This window comes from Nicotiana sylvestris, chromosome 3, assembly GCF_000393655.2.
Source record: "Nicotiana sylvestris chromosome 3, ASM39365v2, whole genome shotgun sequence".
Lineage (NCBI taxonomy): Eukaryota > Viridiplantae > Streptophyta > Magnoliopsida > Solanales > Solanaceae > Nicotiana > Nicotiana sylvestris.
In genome coordinates, this window is record NC_091059.1 from 171,096,442 (window position 1) to 171,110,180 (window position 13,739).

A 13,739-nucleotide genomic window follows, 5' to 3' on the forward strand; every position below is an offset into this window, starting at 1 on the left:
TATCTTTTTTATTCTCTCCAAAATGAATTATGTCCCTGTATATCCACTGTATCCAGAGTGTATATTGAGTGTATACCTCTCTCTCCGCCCTCTCTTTTTTCTTCTCTCTATCTTTTTTTTCCTCTTATTTTTGAACCCCCCTCATCCTAAATTTTCTCTTCTATTTATAGCAAAATTTTCGAAATTTTCAGATTTGTTTTTTTATTATTTTATTATTTTTTAATTAAAAGAAATCCCACTTACAAATTGCTTTTATTTTTTAGAAAAAGAAATCCCACCTTTATTTACTTTTATTTTTAAAATTCTAACTTTAATTACTTTTATCTTATTTAAAATCCCCTTTTTTATTTTTTTAAAAGAGAATCTCACTTTATTTAACTTTTCTTTAAAAAAACAAACCACTATCTTTTTTTTTCTTTTAAAAATGCTACTTTCAATTACTTTAAATTTTTTAAATTTTCAGATACCTTTATATTTATTTTTTAATTCCAACCTTCTTTTACTTTTTAATTTTTTTTAAAATTTCCACAAAACTTTTTATTTTTTGTAAATTTTCTACATTCTTTTACTTTTTTTAAAAGAGAATTCCACCTATTTTTACTTTTTTATTTTTTTTATTCAATACTTCCCTTTTTCTTATTTTTTAAATCATATCCGAAATTATTATTTTTTTTAAAAAAAAAAATAAAATAAATATTTTTGGATTTATTTTTATATATAAAAAACAAAAAAACAAAAAAAATATTAATAGTGATAATTCACCTTTTAATTTTTTTGGTATTTTTATCCTATAATAAAAAGTGTAATAAAGCTAAAATAATAGTAGGTTAAAAACCCCTAAAATATTTACATAAAAGAAGTGATAAAAAGTTAAATGTTGTCAAAAATTAGGTGTTCACACCTGTGTTAACCTTGCCGACAGGTTCGGGTAGTTTCACAGTGTATTGTGATGCCTCTAGAGTTGGTCTTGGTTGTGTTCTTATGCAAAATAGAAAAGTTATTACTTATGCTTCCAGGCAGTTAAAGAATCATGAAAAAAAACTATCCCACACACGACTTGGAGCTTGCAACAGTGGTGTTTGCATTAAAGATATGACGACACTACCTTTATGGCGAGCATTCTAAAGTGTTTATAGATCACAAAAGCCTCCAATACATTTTCAAGCAAAAAGAATTAAATTTGAGACAGAGAAGGTCGCTCGAGCTATTGAAAGATTATGACACCAGTATCCTTTATCACCCGGGCAAAGCTAATGTGGTAGCAGATACACTTAGTAGGAAATCAATGGGTGTCTTGTCCCATCTTGCAGTACAAAGGCGATATTTGGGTCAAGAAATTCAAAAACTGGCAAATGATGGAATTAGATTAGATGAGACCGAAGAAGGAGGTATAACTGTTTATGCCTTAGCGCAATCCTCCCTTGTTGCGCATGTTAAGGCTAAGCAAGACGAAGATCCATACTCAGTGAAGTTAAAAGAAGGAGTTAGAACAAAGAAATCACTGCTTTTACTCTAGGAAGTGACGGAGTTTTGAAGTTGAATGATCAGTTATATGTGTCTGATGTAGATGGTCTTAGGAAAGACATAATGGAAGAAGCTCACAGTTCGAGGTACTTTATCCACCCAGTTTCTACCAAAATGTATCTGGACTTGAAAGAGTTGTATCGGTGGAAAGGAATGAAGCAACAAGTAGCAGAACATATGGCTAAATGATTGAATTACCAGCAAGTCAAAGCCGAGCATCAGAGGCCTGGTGGCCTAGCTCAAGATATAGAAATACCATAGTAGAAATGGAAGATGATTAATATGGATTTCGTAGTAGGCATACCTCGCACATACCGTAAGCATGATTCAATTTGGGTTATTGTAGGCCGACTGATAAAGTCCGCGCATTTTCTACCAGTAAAGATGAGAGATTCCACAGAGCAGTATGCGCAGTTGTACATCAAAGAAATAGTACGATTGCATGGTACTCCAGTTTCAATCATATTTGACAGAGGCCCTTAGTTCACAGCGCATTTTTGACAGGCATTTCAGAAAAAATTAGGTACTAAGGTCAATTTGAGCACCGGTTTCCATCCACAGACCGATGGTCAGGCAGAAAGGACCATTCAGACTCTCGAAGATATGTTGCGAGCACATGTTATAGATTTTGGAGGTAATTGGGATGATCACTTGCCACTTATAGAATTTGCTTACAATAACCGCTATCAGTCCAGCATTGATATGGTTACTTATGAAGCGCTGTATGGGCGAAGATGTAGGTCTCCAGTGGGTTGGTTTGAACCAGCAGAGGTTCCATTTATTGGTCCAGAGTTTGTTTGTGAGACCTTAGAGAAATTTCAGTTAATCAGAGAAAGACTGAAAGCGGCTTAGAGTCGTTAAAAGTCCTATTCTGACAAGAGGCATCGTGACATAGAGTTTATGGTTGGTGACAAGGTGATTTTGAAAGCTTCACCAATGAAAGGAGTTATGAGGTTTGGTAAGAAGGGGAAACATAGTCCTAGATTTATTGGACCTTATGAGATTATAGAAAAGAAGGAAAACGTGGCTTATGAGCTAGCGTTGCCCGTTGAGTTATCCTCTGTTCATCCTGTCATTCATGTGTCTATGATTAGAAAGTACATTCATGAGTCGCATATAATAGCTACCGATACCATAAAAATTAAAGAACGCTTAACTTATGAAGAGGTACCTGTAGAAATTCTCGCTAGGCAAGTAAGAAAGTTGAGAACAAAAGATTTAGCATCGGTAAAAGTTTTGTGGAGTAATCATGATTCAAAAGAGGCTACGTGAGAGGTCGAGGAAGATATGAGAGAGAAATATCCATATTTATTTATGGAAAAAGGTATGTGAACCTAAGTTTGGTTTGACATTTATATTTTATTTATTAAATACAAGTTAGCATGTATTTATGTCCTTGCTAGATTATACTTAGCTGCTGAAGTAATTTAGTTTTTGTCAGAGTATCTTTAGTTATTTAATAATTTAGTGTCATGCTAGAGTATATTTAATTCATTAAAGTTATTTACTTTCGTAAGGTGTTGTGTTTTAGAATTTCGTTGGTTACTATGGTACCTCCTTGCCGGAGTGTGTGTAACTAGTTTATGAGCTATGTATAGTGCCTATGAATAGCCTGTTATGGTATATTTGATTGTTGTTGGTGTATTTGTGGTATTTGTGACAGAGATATTTTTTTTGGATAGTCCAATTTACAAGAGAAACTCTGCCAATTTTTTTTAAAATTTAGGGAGTTAGCCAAAGTTTTGAGTCCCTTGGAAGAGTGAGTAGTGCTAAGAAAACCTAAGAGGTTCAAGGACCTAAGGAATGATTGCTAGCTTAAGAATAAGGCCCTAGCAGCATTTGAGGACGAATGTTTTTAACGAGGGAAGATTGTAACACTCCTCAAATTTATAAAAGTTTCGAGACACACTAATTATAGGTATGTATATACACACACTTAAATAATTGGATATACAATTAGAGAAATATTAATAATTTTAATATTGTTAATTATTAAAAGTGAGTATCATTAAATACTAGTTAAGTCAAAACAAAAAAAACAAAAAAAAGGAAAAAAGGATCTAAAGCCCATAAAATGGGCTGTTGGGAAGCAAAGGCTTTAAGCCTTAGGAAAATAACAAAACCTTGGTTCTGTCATTCACGTAAAAAAGGGCAAAAGGCAAAAGCGTGTTTTGTTCACTCACGAAACAGAGAGCCAGACAACGAAAAATCTAGGGTTATTTACAAATCACTAATTCTTGAATACAAGTATATAAAATTCCCTATTGTCAATTACCCTACAATAGTAATTGGTAAGAATTAAATAGTTAATTCCTATCTTTCTCTATATCAATAATAAATTCCATGTTTAGGTGTAAAACTCTAAAATTATTTAAAATGCACAGGTTGTTGTAGAATCGATTGTTTGACTAGTGTTAATTGGACCGTAGCCAACGTATTAGCTCAAGAAGTTTTGAGGTGAGTTGATATAACCATTTACTAAAGTGGTTTAACTCACAAAAGCACGCATACAGGGTGTTTGATAAATTGCATAAAAGAGTTAATATATACTTAATTGGAGTAGTAAGTATCTATTAGCTTAGAATTATTTTCTATCTAAAGTTTAGATGATTATTTGATATATGTGCATAAATTTCAGATTTTTGTATTATTCTTATATGCCATTTTCATGTTGAAAATTCATGAAGGATCAAGAATCTTTATAAATACTTTTGAATGTTTATTTTATTCTTATGCCTTTCCTTACACTTAAAGATACTAGGATGAGTATGTATAAAAGATTTAGACTTAAAAAGTCACAAGAAGAAGTTTTAGAAAGAAATATTTTTTGGGAGTATTCTTTATTCTGAGAAGGGGTCATCATCCAGGCCTGGGGTCCTGACCAAGGCGTTGACTTCCTGAAACTACTTGTGCTAAAGTAGGGAGCACACGAGACGAGTGCCTCGCTGTTGAGAATTTACTTAGCTACGCTAAGGTATTATACATGAGCGCTGAGAACCATGAAACGAGTGACACCTCGTGGATTGGGCCTATTTGATCAGGTTGGGATCGAACCCGTGCCAATCACACGGTGACTGAGACAGAATTAAGTCGGGATAGTTGGAACTCCCAAAGTATAAAGTGAAGTATTTTTTTTATAAGAAAGAAAAAGAAAAGAATTTTTTTTAAAATATTCATAAACGAAGTTACGAGTAATCTAAAGGAAAGCCTTCGAGAATTCCCAGCTACAACGTGGAACGATGTTTATAACAGGTATAACACGAAGTTGAGGATTGAGGAAGATACTGTTCCCCGATCTCAAAAAGAAGAAAGTACACGTTCAAGACATGTAGAGAACGAAAAAAGATCCGGTAAAAATAGGTACGAGCCTTATATGGGACCTGCGGGGAAAGACTCACGGTCAAAACAGGATAATCAAAGGCACGATCACAGATCAAGAAACAAAGAATCAGGTTCTTCATCAAGATTTAGGAACGAGCGAAACAACTATGAGTCACGGGATGATGATAGAAATTTAAAAGCGAGATTCGGAGGTTACAACTTCAACGTCAGCACCTCCGAGCTCGTAGCTGTTTTGAAAAGCATGGGAGATAAGGTTCGATGGCCAAAGGAAATAAGATCGAATCCAAACAGGCGCAACCCTGACCATTGGTGCGAGTTCCATAATGATCACGGGCATAAAACAACAGATTGCAGATTTTTACAAAGTGAAGTTGATCATTTATTAAAACAAGGATATCTTACAGAGTTGTTCAGCGAGAAAGGCAAGCAAGCTTACATGAAGAATAGGCAGGAGCCTCCAAAGCCACCTTCTCCCAAAAGAACTGTTAACGTTATAAGTGGGGGTGAAGACATTAATGGTGTGTCATATACCGCGGCTAACAAAACTTCCAAAATTACTATTACCCAAGGGAAATGGGTGCGACATGTTCTAGAAGAAGGCAATATTACATTCAATGATGCAGATACAGATGGCGTATTAATCCCTCATAACGATGCACTGGTAATATGTTTAATTGTACATGATACTAATGTGAAACGAGTTTTGATTGATCCAGGTAGTTCTGTGAACATTATTTTGCTAAGAGTGCTACATGAGATGCAAGCTGAAGATGGAGTAATACCAAAGGCACATACTCTATCTGGATTCGATAATTCCAGTGTTGTCACAAAAGGAGAAGTAACACTCACCACTTTTGCTGAAGGGGTCGTCAAAGATACAAAGTTCCAGGTAGTAGACATGGAGATGGCTTACAACATGATTCTGGGGAGACCATGGATCCATGAAATGGATGTTGTTCCTTCAACCTTGCATCAAGTTATCAACTTCCCATCGCCATGGGGAATTTGTCAAATTCGCGGAGATCAACATACATCCAGGGCTATTAATTCTGTTGCAGATACAAACACGAGAAGTGAAGGCAAATAGCAATCACAGAAGGCAGTTGAGGACACCACAACACAGACCTCAACTGAACAAGTGCGAACAGATGTAGACTCAAGACCTGATACCATTCAAGAACCAGAAGAGAATGAAGACATCAAAGCAACGATAGAGGAATTAGAACCTGTCGTGTTGTTTGCTCAATGGCCTGATAAAAACGTCTATGTCGGGGCTAATCTTGACCAAGGAATGAAAGGTAAGTTAATCGAATTTTTGAAAACTAACATGGACTGCTTTGCTTGGTCCCACTCCGACATGACATGAATACCACCGGAGGTGATGACTCATAAACTAAATGAAGATTCGTCATATCCTCCTGTGAAGCAAAAGAAAAGAAAGCAGGGAACTTTCAAGAATCAAGTGATTCAAGAAGAAGTCCAAAAATTGCTAAAAATCGGTTCCATTCGAGAGGTAAAGTATCCTAACTGGTTAGTTAATAATGTTGTGGTTCCAAAGAAAAATGGTAAGTGACGGGTTTGTGTAGATTATACAGATCTTAACAAAGCCTGCCTTAAATATTCTTTTCCACTACCATACATAGATCAATTGATTGATGCAACTGCAGGTCATGAATTGTTAAGTTTTTTATATGCATATTCAGAATATAATCAGATTAAAATGGATCCGGCAGATGATGAAAAAACTTCATTCATAACAGACAGGGGGACTTATTGTTATAAAGTAATGCCCTTTGGTCTAAAGAATGCAGGTGCAACGTACCAGAGGTTGGTTACCAAAATGTTTTAGGAATATTTAGGAAAGACAATGGAGGTATATATAGATGATATGCTTGTTAAAACTCAGCACTCAAAAAATCACCTATCACACTTGTCTGACACATTTTCAATTCTGCGTAAATATAATATGAAGTTAAATCCCGAAAAATGTGCATTTGGCGTTGCATCAGACAAGTTTTTGGGTTTTCTTGTTTCTAACCGTGGAGTTGAAGTAAATACTGCAAAGATTAAAGCCATTGAAGAAATTCCTGACATACTTTCAAACAAGAAAAAAGTTCAAAGATTAACAGGGAGAATTGCGGCCTTGGGAAGATTCATCTCTAAATCATCAGAGAAGTGTTTTAAATTCTTCTCAGCTCTTAAAAAGCAGGATCATTTTGAATGCAATGAGGAATATCAACAAACACTTAGGAATTTGAAAACGTAATTATCAAATCCGCCTCTGTTGGCAAAACCAAAGGCTGGGAAAAAGCTACTCCTATACCTTGCTGTTTCGGAGGTGGCGGTAAGTGTTGTTCTGGTCCGAGAAGAGCAAGGTAAACAATCACCTATCTATTACGTAAGTAAATCTTTGTTAGATGCAGAAACGAGGTATCCTCAGTTAGAAAAACTTGCACTTGTGATAATTATTGCATCTAGGAAGTTAAGACCTTACTTTCAATGTCATCCTATCGTTGTGGTAACTACCTACCCTTTACGTAACATACTGCATAAGCATGAGTTATCAGTTAGGTTAGCTAAGTGGGCAATAGAGTTAAGTGAATACGAAATTGCATACCAACCTAGAACTGCTATAAAATCACAAGTATTAACTGATTTCGTGGCTGATTTTAGTCAAGGAATACAGTTAGAAGCAGAAAGAGAATTACTGGTGTTCAATGGAGCCAACCCAGGAACTTGGACTTTATTCACTGATGGCTCATCTAACGTGAGAGGAGCAGGTTTGGGGATAGTATTGGTACCACCTACGGGTGAAACCATTCGGCAAACTATTAAATGTCATTCCATAACTAACAATGAGGCAGAATATGAGGCTATGATTGCAGGTTTAGAACTGGCACGGGAACTTGGCATAAATCAGATTATAATCAAGAGTGATTCACAACTCGTAGTTAATCAAACGTTGGGGACTTATACAGCCAGAGAAGCAAGGATGCAACAGTATTTAGAAAAGGTACGTGAGTTGATAAAACAATTTCAAGATTGGAAAATTAGACAAATACCTAGGGACGAAAATCTTGAAGCAGACGCCCTAGCTAATCTCGCATCTGCGGCCAACGTGGAAAACGATGCAAATGCCTCAGTGATACATTTATTTCATTCAGTTCTTGATCCTAATGTTAATGAGGTAAATTTTAATAATTTAACTTGGGATTGGGGGAACAAAATTGTTGCTATTTTACAGTATGTAACCGTTCCTGATGACAAGAAAAAATCTTGTGCGCTTCGAAGAAAAGCTGCTCGGTACTGCTTAAAACAAGGCAATTTATATCGTAAAATGTTCGGTGGTCCATTAGCAAGATGCCTTAGACCTTCGCAAACAGAGTATGTAATGAGAGAAGTACACGAGGGTCATTGCGGGAATCACGTAGGTGAAAGATCACTGGTAAGAACCTTGATTAGGGCAGGTTATTACTGGCCTAAAATGGAAGAAGAGACAGAAAGTTTCGTGGCCAAATGTGATAAATGCCAAAGGTACAATAACAATATGCATAGACCTGCGGAATTGTTACATCTGGTCATTGCACCATGGCCATTTATGAAATAGGGAATGGATATCGTGGGTCCATTACCACAAGCAAAAGGACAGGTAAATTTTTTGTTTGTTCTCACTAATTATTTTACTAAATGGGTAGAGGCAGGCACATTCAAACAGGTGCGAGAAAAGGAAGTTAGAGATTTTATTTGGCGAAATATCATAAGTCGATTCTGCGTACCAAAGGAGATCGTATGTGATAATGGCCCTCAATTTATTGGAGCTCAGATCACGGAATTTTTTCAAAGCTGGCAAATTAAAAGGATTACGTCAACATCATACCATCCAGTGGGTAATGGGCAGGTAGAGTCAACAAACAAGATTATCATTAACAATTTGAAGAAGCGTTTACAAGAAGCAAAAGGTAACTGGCCTGAAGTGTTACCTGGGGTTTTATGGGCATATCGAACAACTGCTAAAACAAGTACGGGCGAAACACCATCCTCGTTGGTTTACGGAGCCGAAGCCTTGATTCCAGTTGAGATAGGAGAGCCGAGCACACGGTATTACAAGAAGAGAAGCTGCATTAATAAGGATGGCAGCACAAAAGCAATCATTGAACGATATTACAATCGAAAAGCGCGCCTCAGATTCTTCAAAATTGGGGACTTCGTGCTTAAAAAGGTCTTTCAATCTACAAAGGTAACTAACTCAGGAAAATTAAGTCCAACATGGGAAGGACCCAACAAAATTAGTGATGTTGCAGGAAAGGGAGCGTATGAACTGGAAACAATGGATGGCAAGATACTGCCTTCACATTGGAATGTTGTTCATTTGAAGAGATACTATTTCTAAGGAAAACCCACAGTCAGGTATAACCATTTTAAATTTCATTTTTGAATTATTAATTTTACCAACGATTTTAGATGATAGGCAAAAAGCTAGCCCACACTAAATGATGAGTCATAACCTGTAAGGCACACAGAGTAACCTAAAATTCCTGGCCTAGGGTTACAATTATTCTGATAGAAACGAAAACGGGTTATGCAGTCTTCATCTATAATCGTCCCTTCGAGTCCCGTATGTTTTTCCTTTTCAGGAAAAGGACCAAGATGAGAGAAACAAACAAGTGCTCGAGGCTTCAAACTTCAACGCTCAAACACTTGGGGGACTACATAATATACACAGACATATGTGTAAAAATCAAGCACAGATTTGAGGAAAAAATCCAGCTTAGAAGAAATAAGTGCAGAGCAAAAGTTACGAAGTGACATTCATAGCATTCACCATAGTGTTCTTTCCCATTAAGACAATGAAGAGCTATGGCATTCATCATTGTGTTCTTTCTCATGAGAACAATGGAGTCACTTCTCAAACCCTTCCTAATACATGAAGTTAGGGTAATGACTATGTACTTAAACGGGTTATAAGGAAAAACCTTGTGTGTATTATTTTTCTTTTGTAAAAATCTGTTACAAGAAAAACAGTTATGAGAAAGCTATAGATGTAATCCAAATACATGTAAAGTATTATTCAAAAACTTGTCAAGGTTCATAAATAAAAACCTGTCAAAGTTATTTCAAACAAAACATGTGTGTTCCTATTCCTTTCATCGTATTATAACACCATTATGAAGTTGAGACGTCTTCTTCATTAAGTGTCGAAAATATAAAAGGGCCCTCTTTTATAAAACTCATGTTATTAAGTCATGAGATTAATCATAGAGCATTTTCAAAGGATAAAAATGCAAGCTATTCTTTAAGTCCTTAAAAATAAAAGGCAAGAATAGAACGAATAGAAGTAATAAAAACTTCTTAATATATTTAAAATCTAAAGACTAAGTATAAACTTAGTCATCAAAATTGTTTTATATAGATGCCCCATAATAAGAACTGGGGACTTTTTCCTTCTAAAAACCCTTAAAAACAAACTAAGGGTTTGATCATTATCTTCCAAAAAGAAAAAGAAAAAGAAAAAACAAGTTAAGTTATAAAAACTGGTCACTGGAAGGCAGGAGAATCAGAAGTAACGGTGCCAAGATCAGAAGGAGCAGCCACAAGCACGGTGTCAACTTGACTTGAAACAGCATGCTCGATGAGGTGAGCAAGAGTCACGGAAGTTTCACCTTCGGGAGCTTGATCCACGATAGCTTCAACTTCAGGAACTTGAGCCAAGGCTACATCAGTTTCTGGAGCTTCAGCCACGAGAGCCTCAATTGCGGGAGATGGAAAGTCCAGTGGTTGTTGAGCCTTCTCAATAGTCTCCATGACTTTAGCCAATTCTGACTCTAAATTAAAGTTCTCTTGGCTAGCCTCAGTTAAGGCATCACGGCGAGAGTTCAGAAAAGTCCAACTTACCTCAACAACCATTTTATCCTTGAGAAGCTCGTAGTCTCTTTCCCAAACAGCAATTTCACTTTTGAGTTCATCATTTTCAGCCAAGGTGGAATTGAAGGAGATTTGAAGAGAGGCATTGGAACTTTCCAAAGCACGGATTTTATCAGTAGAGGCCCTCAAGTCCATTTGAGTTTGAGTCAAGCTCTGTGCAAGATCCTTCTCATAAACCTCCTTTTGACTCAGAAATGCTTTCAACTCTTTAATCTCCTTATCTGCCTTAGATAGCTGATCTGAGAAAGAAGACTCAAGGCTTTCTCTGTCCTTCTCTGCTTGGCTTGAAGAAGCCTTGGCCACTGCCAATTCCAAAGTCAATGCACGCACCTGCTGCTCCAGGTTACTCCTATTCTCTTGCATATCTTCAATAGCAATTTGTGCACTATCAAATTGCCCTTTCCAGTTAGCCGCTTCTAGTTGAGCTTCACGAGTCACTTTCTCGGCCTCAAGAATTGTTTTCTCATAGTTACGGGCCACCTTCTCTAAAAGAGAAATTCTGCCCATCAACTCTGTACCAATGAGGTTGGCCTGAAAATAATAAAGAAGGAAAGTAAGAATCCAAGAGTAAAAAGAAAAAGAAATTTTTTAAATAAAGGAGGAAAATACCTTCAAAGTGGCATGAACAATGTCGTTCATCAAAGTCAAGCAGCTATGGCTATTCATCTTCTCTTTTTCAATTGAGCCAATCAAAGACTCGAGCCAAACGTCTGCCTGACCAAATTTTCTCAAAAGGCTGCTGTTGGCGGGAACTTCAATAGTCACGCTCCTTATGGCAGTAGTTCTGCTCGTAGAACCAACTTCAGTATGATGAACAATAGGAGGGGGAATAATCAAAGGAGGAGCCGGAGAAGAGGTGAGTGCAGTAGAAGAAGGAACGGAAATAACTGGGGTCGGTAAAGAAAGTAACACAGGCACGGGTGATGAAAAAGTCGACAAAAGTACTTCATCTAAAACAGGCCTGAGATCACCACTATCAAAACCACTAGCAAAAAGTTGGTCGGTGGATTCATGAGTATATTGGGGGTAACATCGTCATCAGAGACGAGATGAACAGGCTCGGCAGAAGAGGCACGGGGAGAGACTTCAGCCTCATCATCGAACATAACACGTCTCCTAGCCCTTTGCCTCTTTATCAAAGAGCCATCTTCATCGTCCTCCTCGGAATCTTCTTCAGCGGTTTTCCTCTTCACAAGTATGTCCTGAGCTTTCCTTAAAGTGAGTTGAGCTCCTATAGAGGTTCGAGAGGCCGCAAATGCTTCAGCAGAAACGCCTCGAATTGAAAATCCTGACAAAAAGAAGGATGAAAATTAAGGCAATAAATAGAAGATTTTACATACAAGAAAATATAAAAAAAAAACTCTTACCATGAGTTTTCACTTTCCAACCGTACTGATTGGAGATAGATTTCCAGGACCTGGCCTCCATAGGCGCGACCTTCAATAATTTGTCTACCCAACCACGAAAGTTGGGAACTTTATCCACAACTCCCATGATTGCTACAAAAAGGATAGGGAGAGAAAATTAAAAAAAAATCAAAATTGAAAGAAAAAGGTACGAGAAGAATAAAAGACTTACGTGCAAAATTCCATTTCTCGGGAAAAGGAACATTTTCTTCACCCACTAAACCAACAGTGGGGGCAGCAACGAATCGAGCATACCAACCACGATCCTTATCATCTTCTAGGCTTACTAAAACCCTTTTACTCCTAGCTACTAAAGTAAAAACATCGATGCGATAGAGCCTGGGGAGTAAAGATGAATTAGATGAGGGAAAGTAAAATCAACACCCGCCTTGTTTGATAAATGTCTTAAGCAAGCCACAGCTCTCCAAACGAGTGGGCCGATTTGTGCTAAACAAACTTGGAAAAAATGGCAAAAATCAAGAATTACTGGATCAATGACTGGTTTAAATCCTAGAGTAAAGAGATAAGTATAAACGAAAGAAAAACCAGTCATATAAGAAGTAATTCTTTGATTTGGATTAGGAACAACAATTGGGAAGTCACTATTCCAATGCCAGTCGTTACAAACTATGGGGGTTAAAACCTCTGTAATCATGGTAGGGTAGGTATCAACACGACTCAACTCAGAAACTTGTTTTTGAAGTGATTCTCTGTCATGGGTAAAAGATAAGTCACTAGGAATTATCTCTTCTATCAAAGGTTCTTGTAAAGGTTCAGAAGTTTCTTTACCCTTAGAAGATGATTTCTAAGTAAAAGAACCTCTAATTCTAGAGGGAGTACCAGAACTAGAGGAAGGTATAGAAGAACCAGCAGAAGAACTGTCGCCACGGGCAAATCCTAAACTATGGAGTCTACCACCCATACCCCTTCTATGTCTAATAGGGGCATTGGGAAAGTTATCCAAGATAAGAACTCTTCTAGGGTTAGGGTTTGAAGAAGACATGATGAAGAAGGTCGAATTAAGGAAGAAGTGAACAGTATCGAAGAATAAAGTATTCAATAAAACTTTATGAAGAAGAGGACAAGAGAAAAAGGTTATATTTATGTGAGAAAACGACCGTCAAAGACAAGAAGTGTAATGGTGGAAAGCCTATAATAAAGACAACTAGCTCTTCGTTAATAGTGGAGTTGTAAAAGCCTTCAAAAAAGGCTGCAAAACTGCAGAACCGATGGGAGAATGACACGTGTATAAAGCATTTAATAGAAGAGACAATTGAAGCGTCAATGTTGTCATAGCATTAATGATGACATAAATTCCCTTTTTAATGAAATCCACTTCCCAAATATTTAATTGATAAATAAATGGAAAGTAGGGGGACTATCTGTATTGGAAAAAATTGAGTTTGCATATTGGAGGTGACGTGTCATGACACGTGGATTAGTCAAATGGTCAAAGAGTTATAATTAGCCAAGATGCACGAGCAATAATCGATACGAGAGAATGTGATGAAAGAGGCACGAGCAATTATTCAAATAGTTCGGCGC

The 13,739-nt window shown here is 36.8% G+C and overlaps 1 protein-coding gene across 1 annotated transcript; it reads left to right on the forward strand.

Annotated features, from left to right (window-relative positions):
• The first annotated feature begins 2,424 nt into the window (after positions 1 to 2,424).
• Positions 2,425 to 2,796, forward strand: LOC138888358 (uncharacterized). Its single transcript, XM_070170210.1, has one exon. It carries the CDS (start codon positions 2,425 to 2,427, stop codon positions 2,794 to 2,796), a length of 372 nt encoding a protein of 123 aa, XP_070026311.1.
• Positions 2,797 to 13,739: the final 10,943 nt, after the last annotated feature.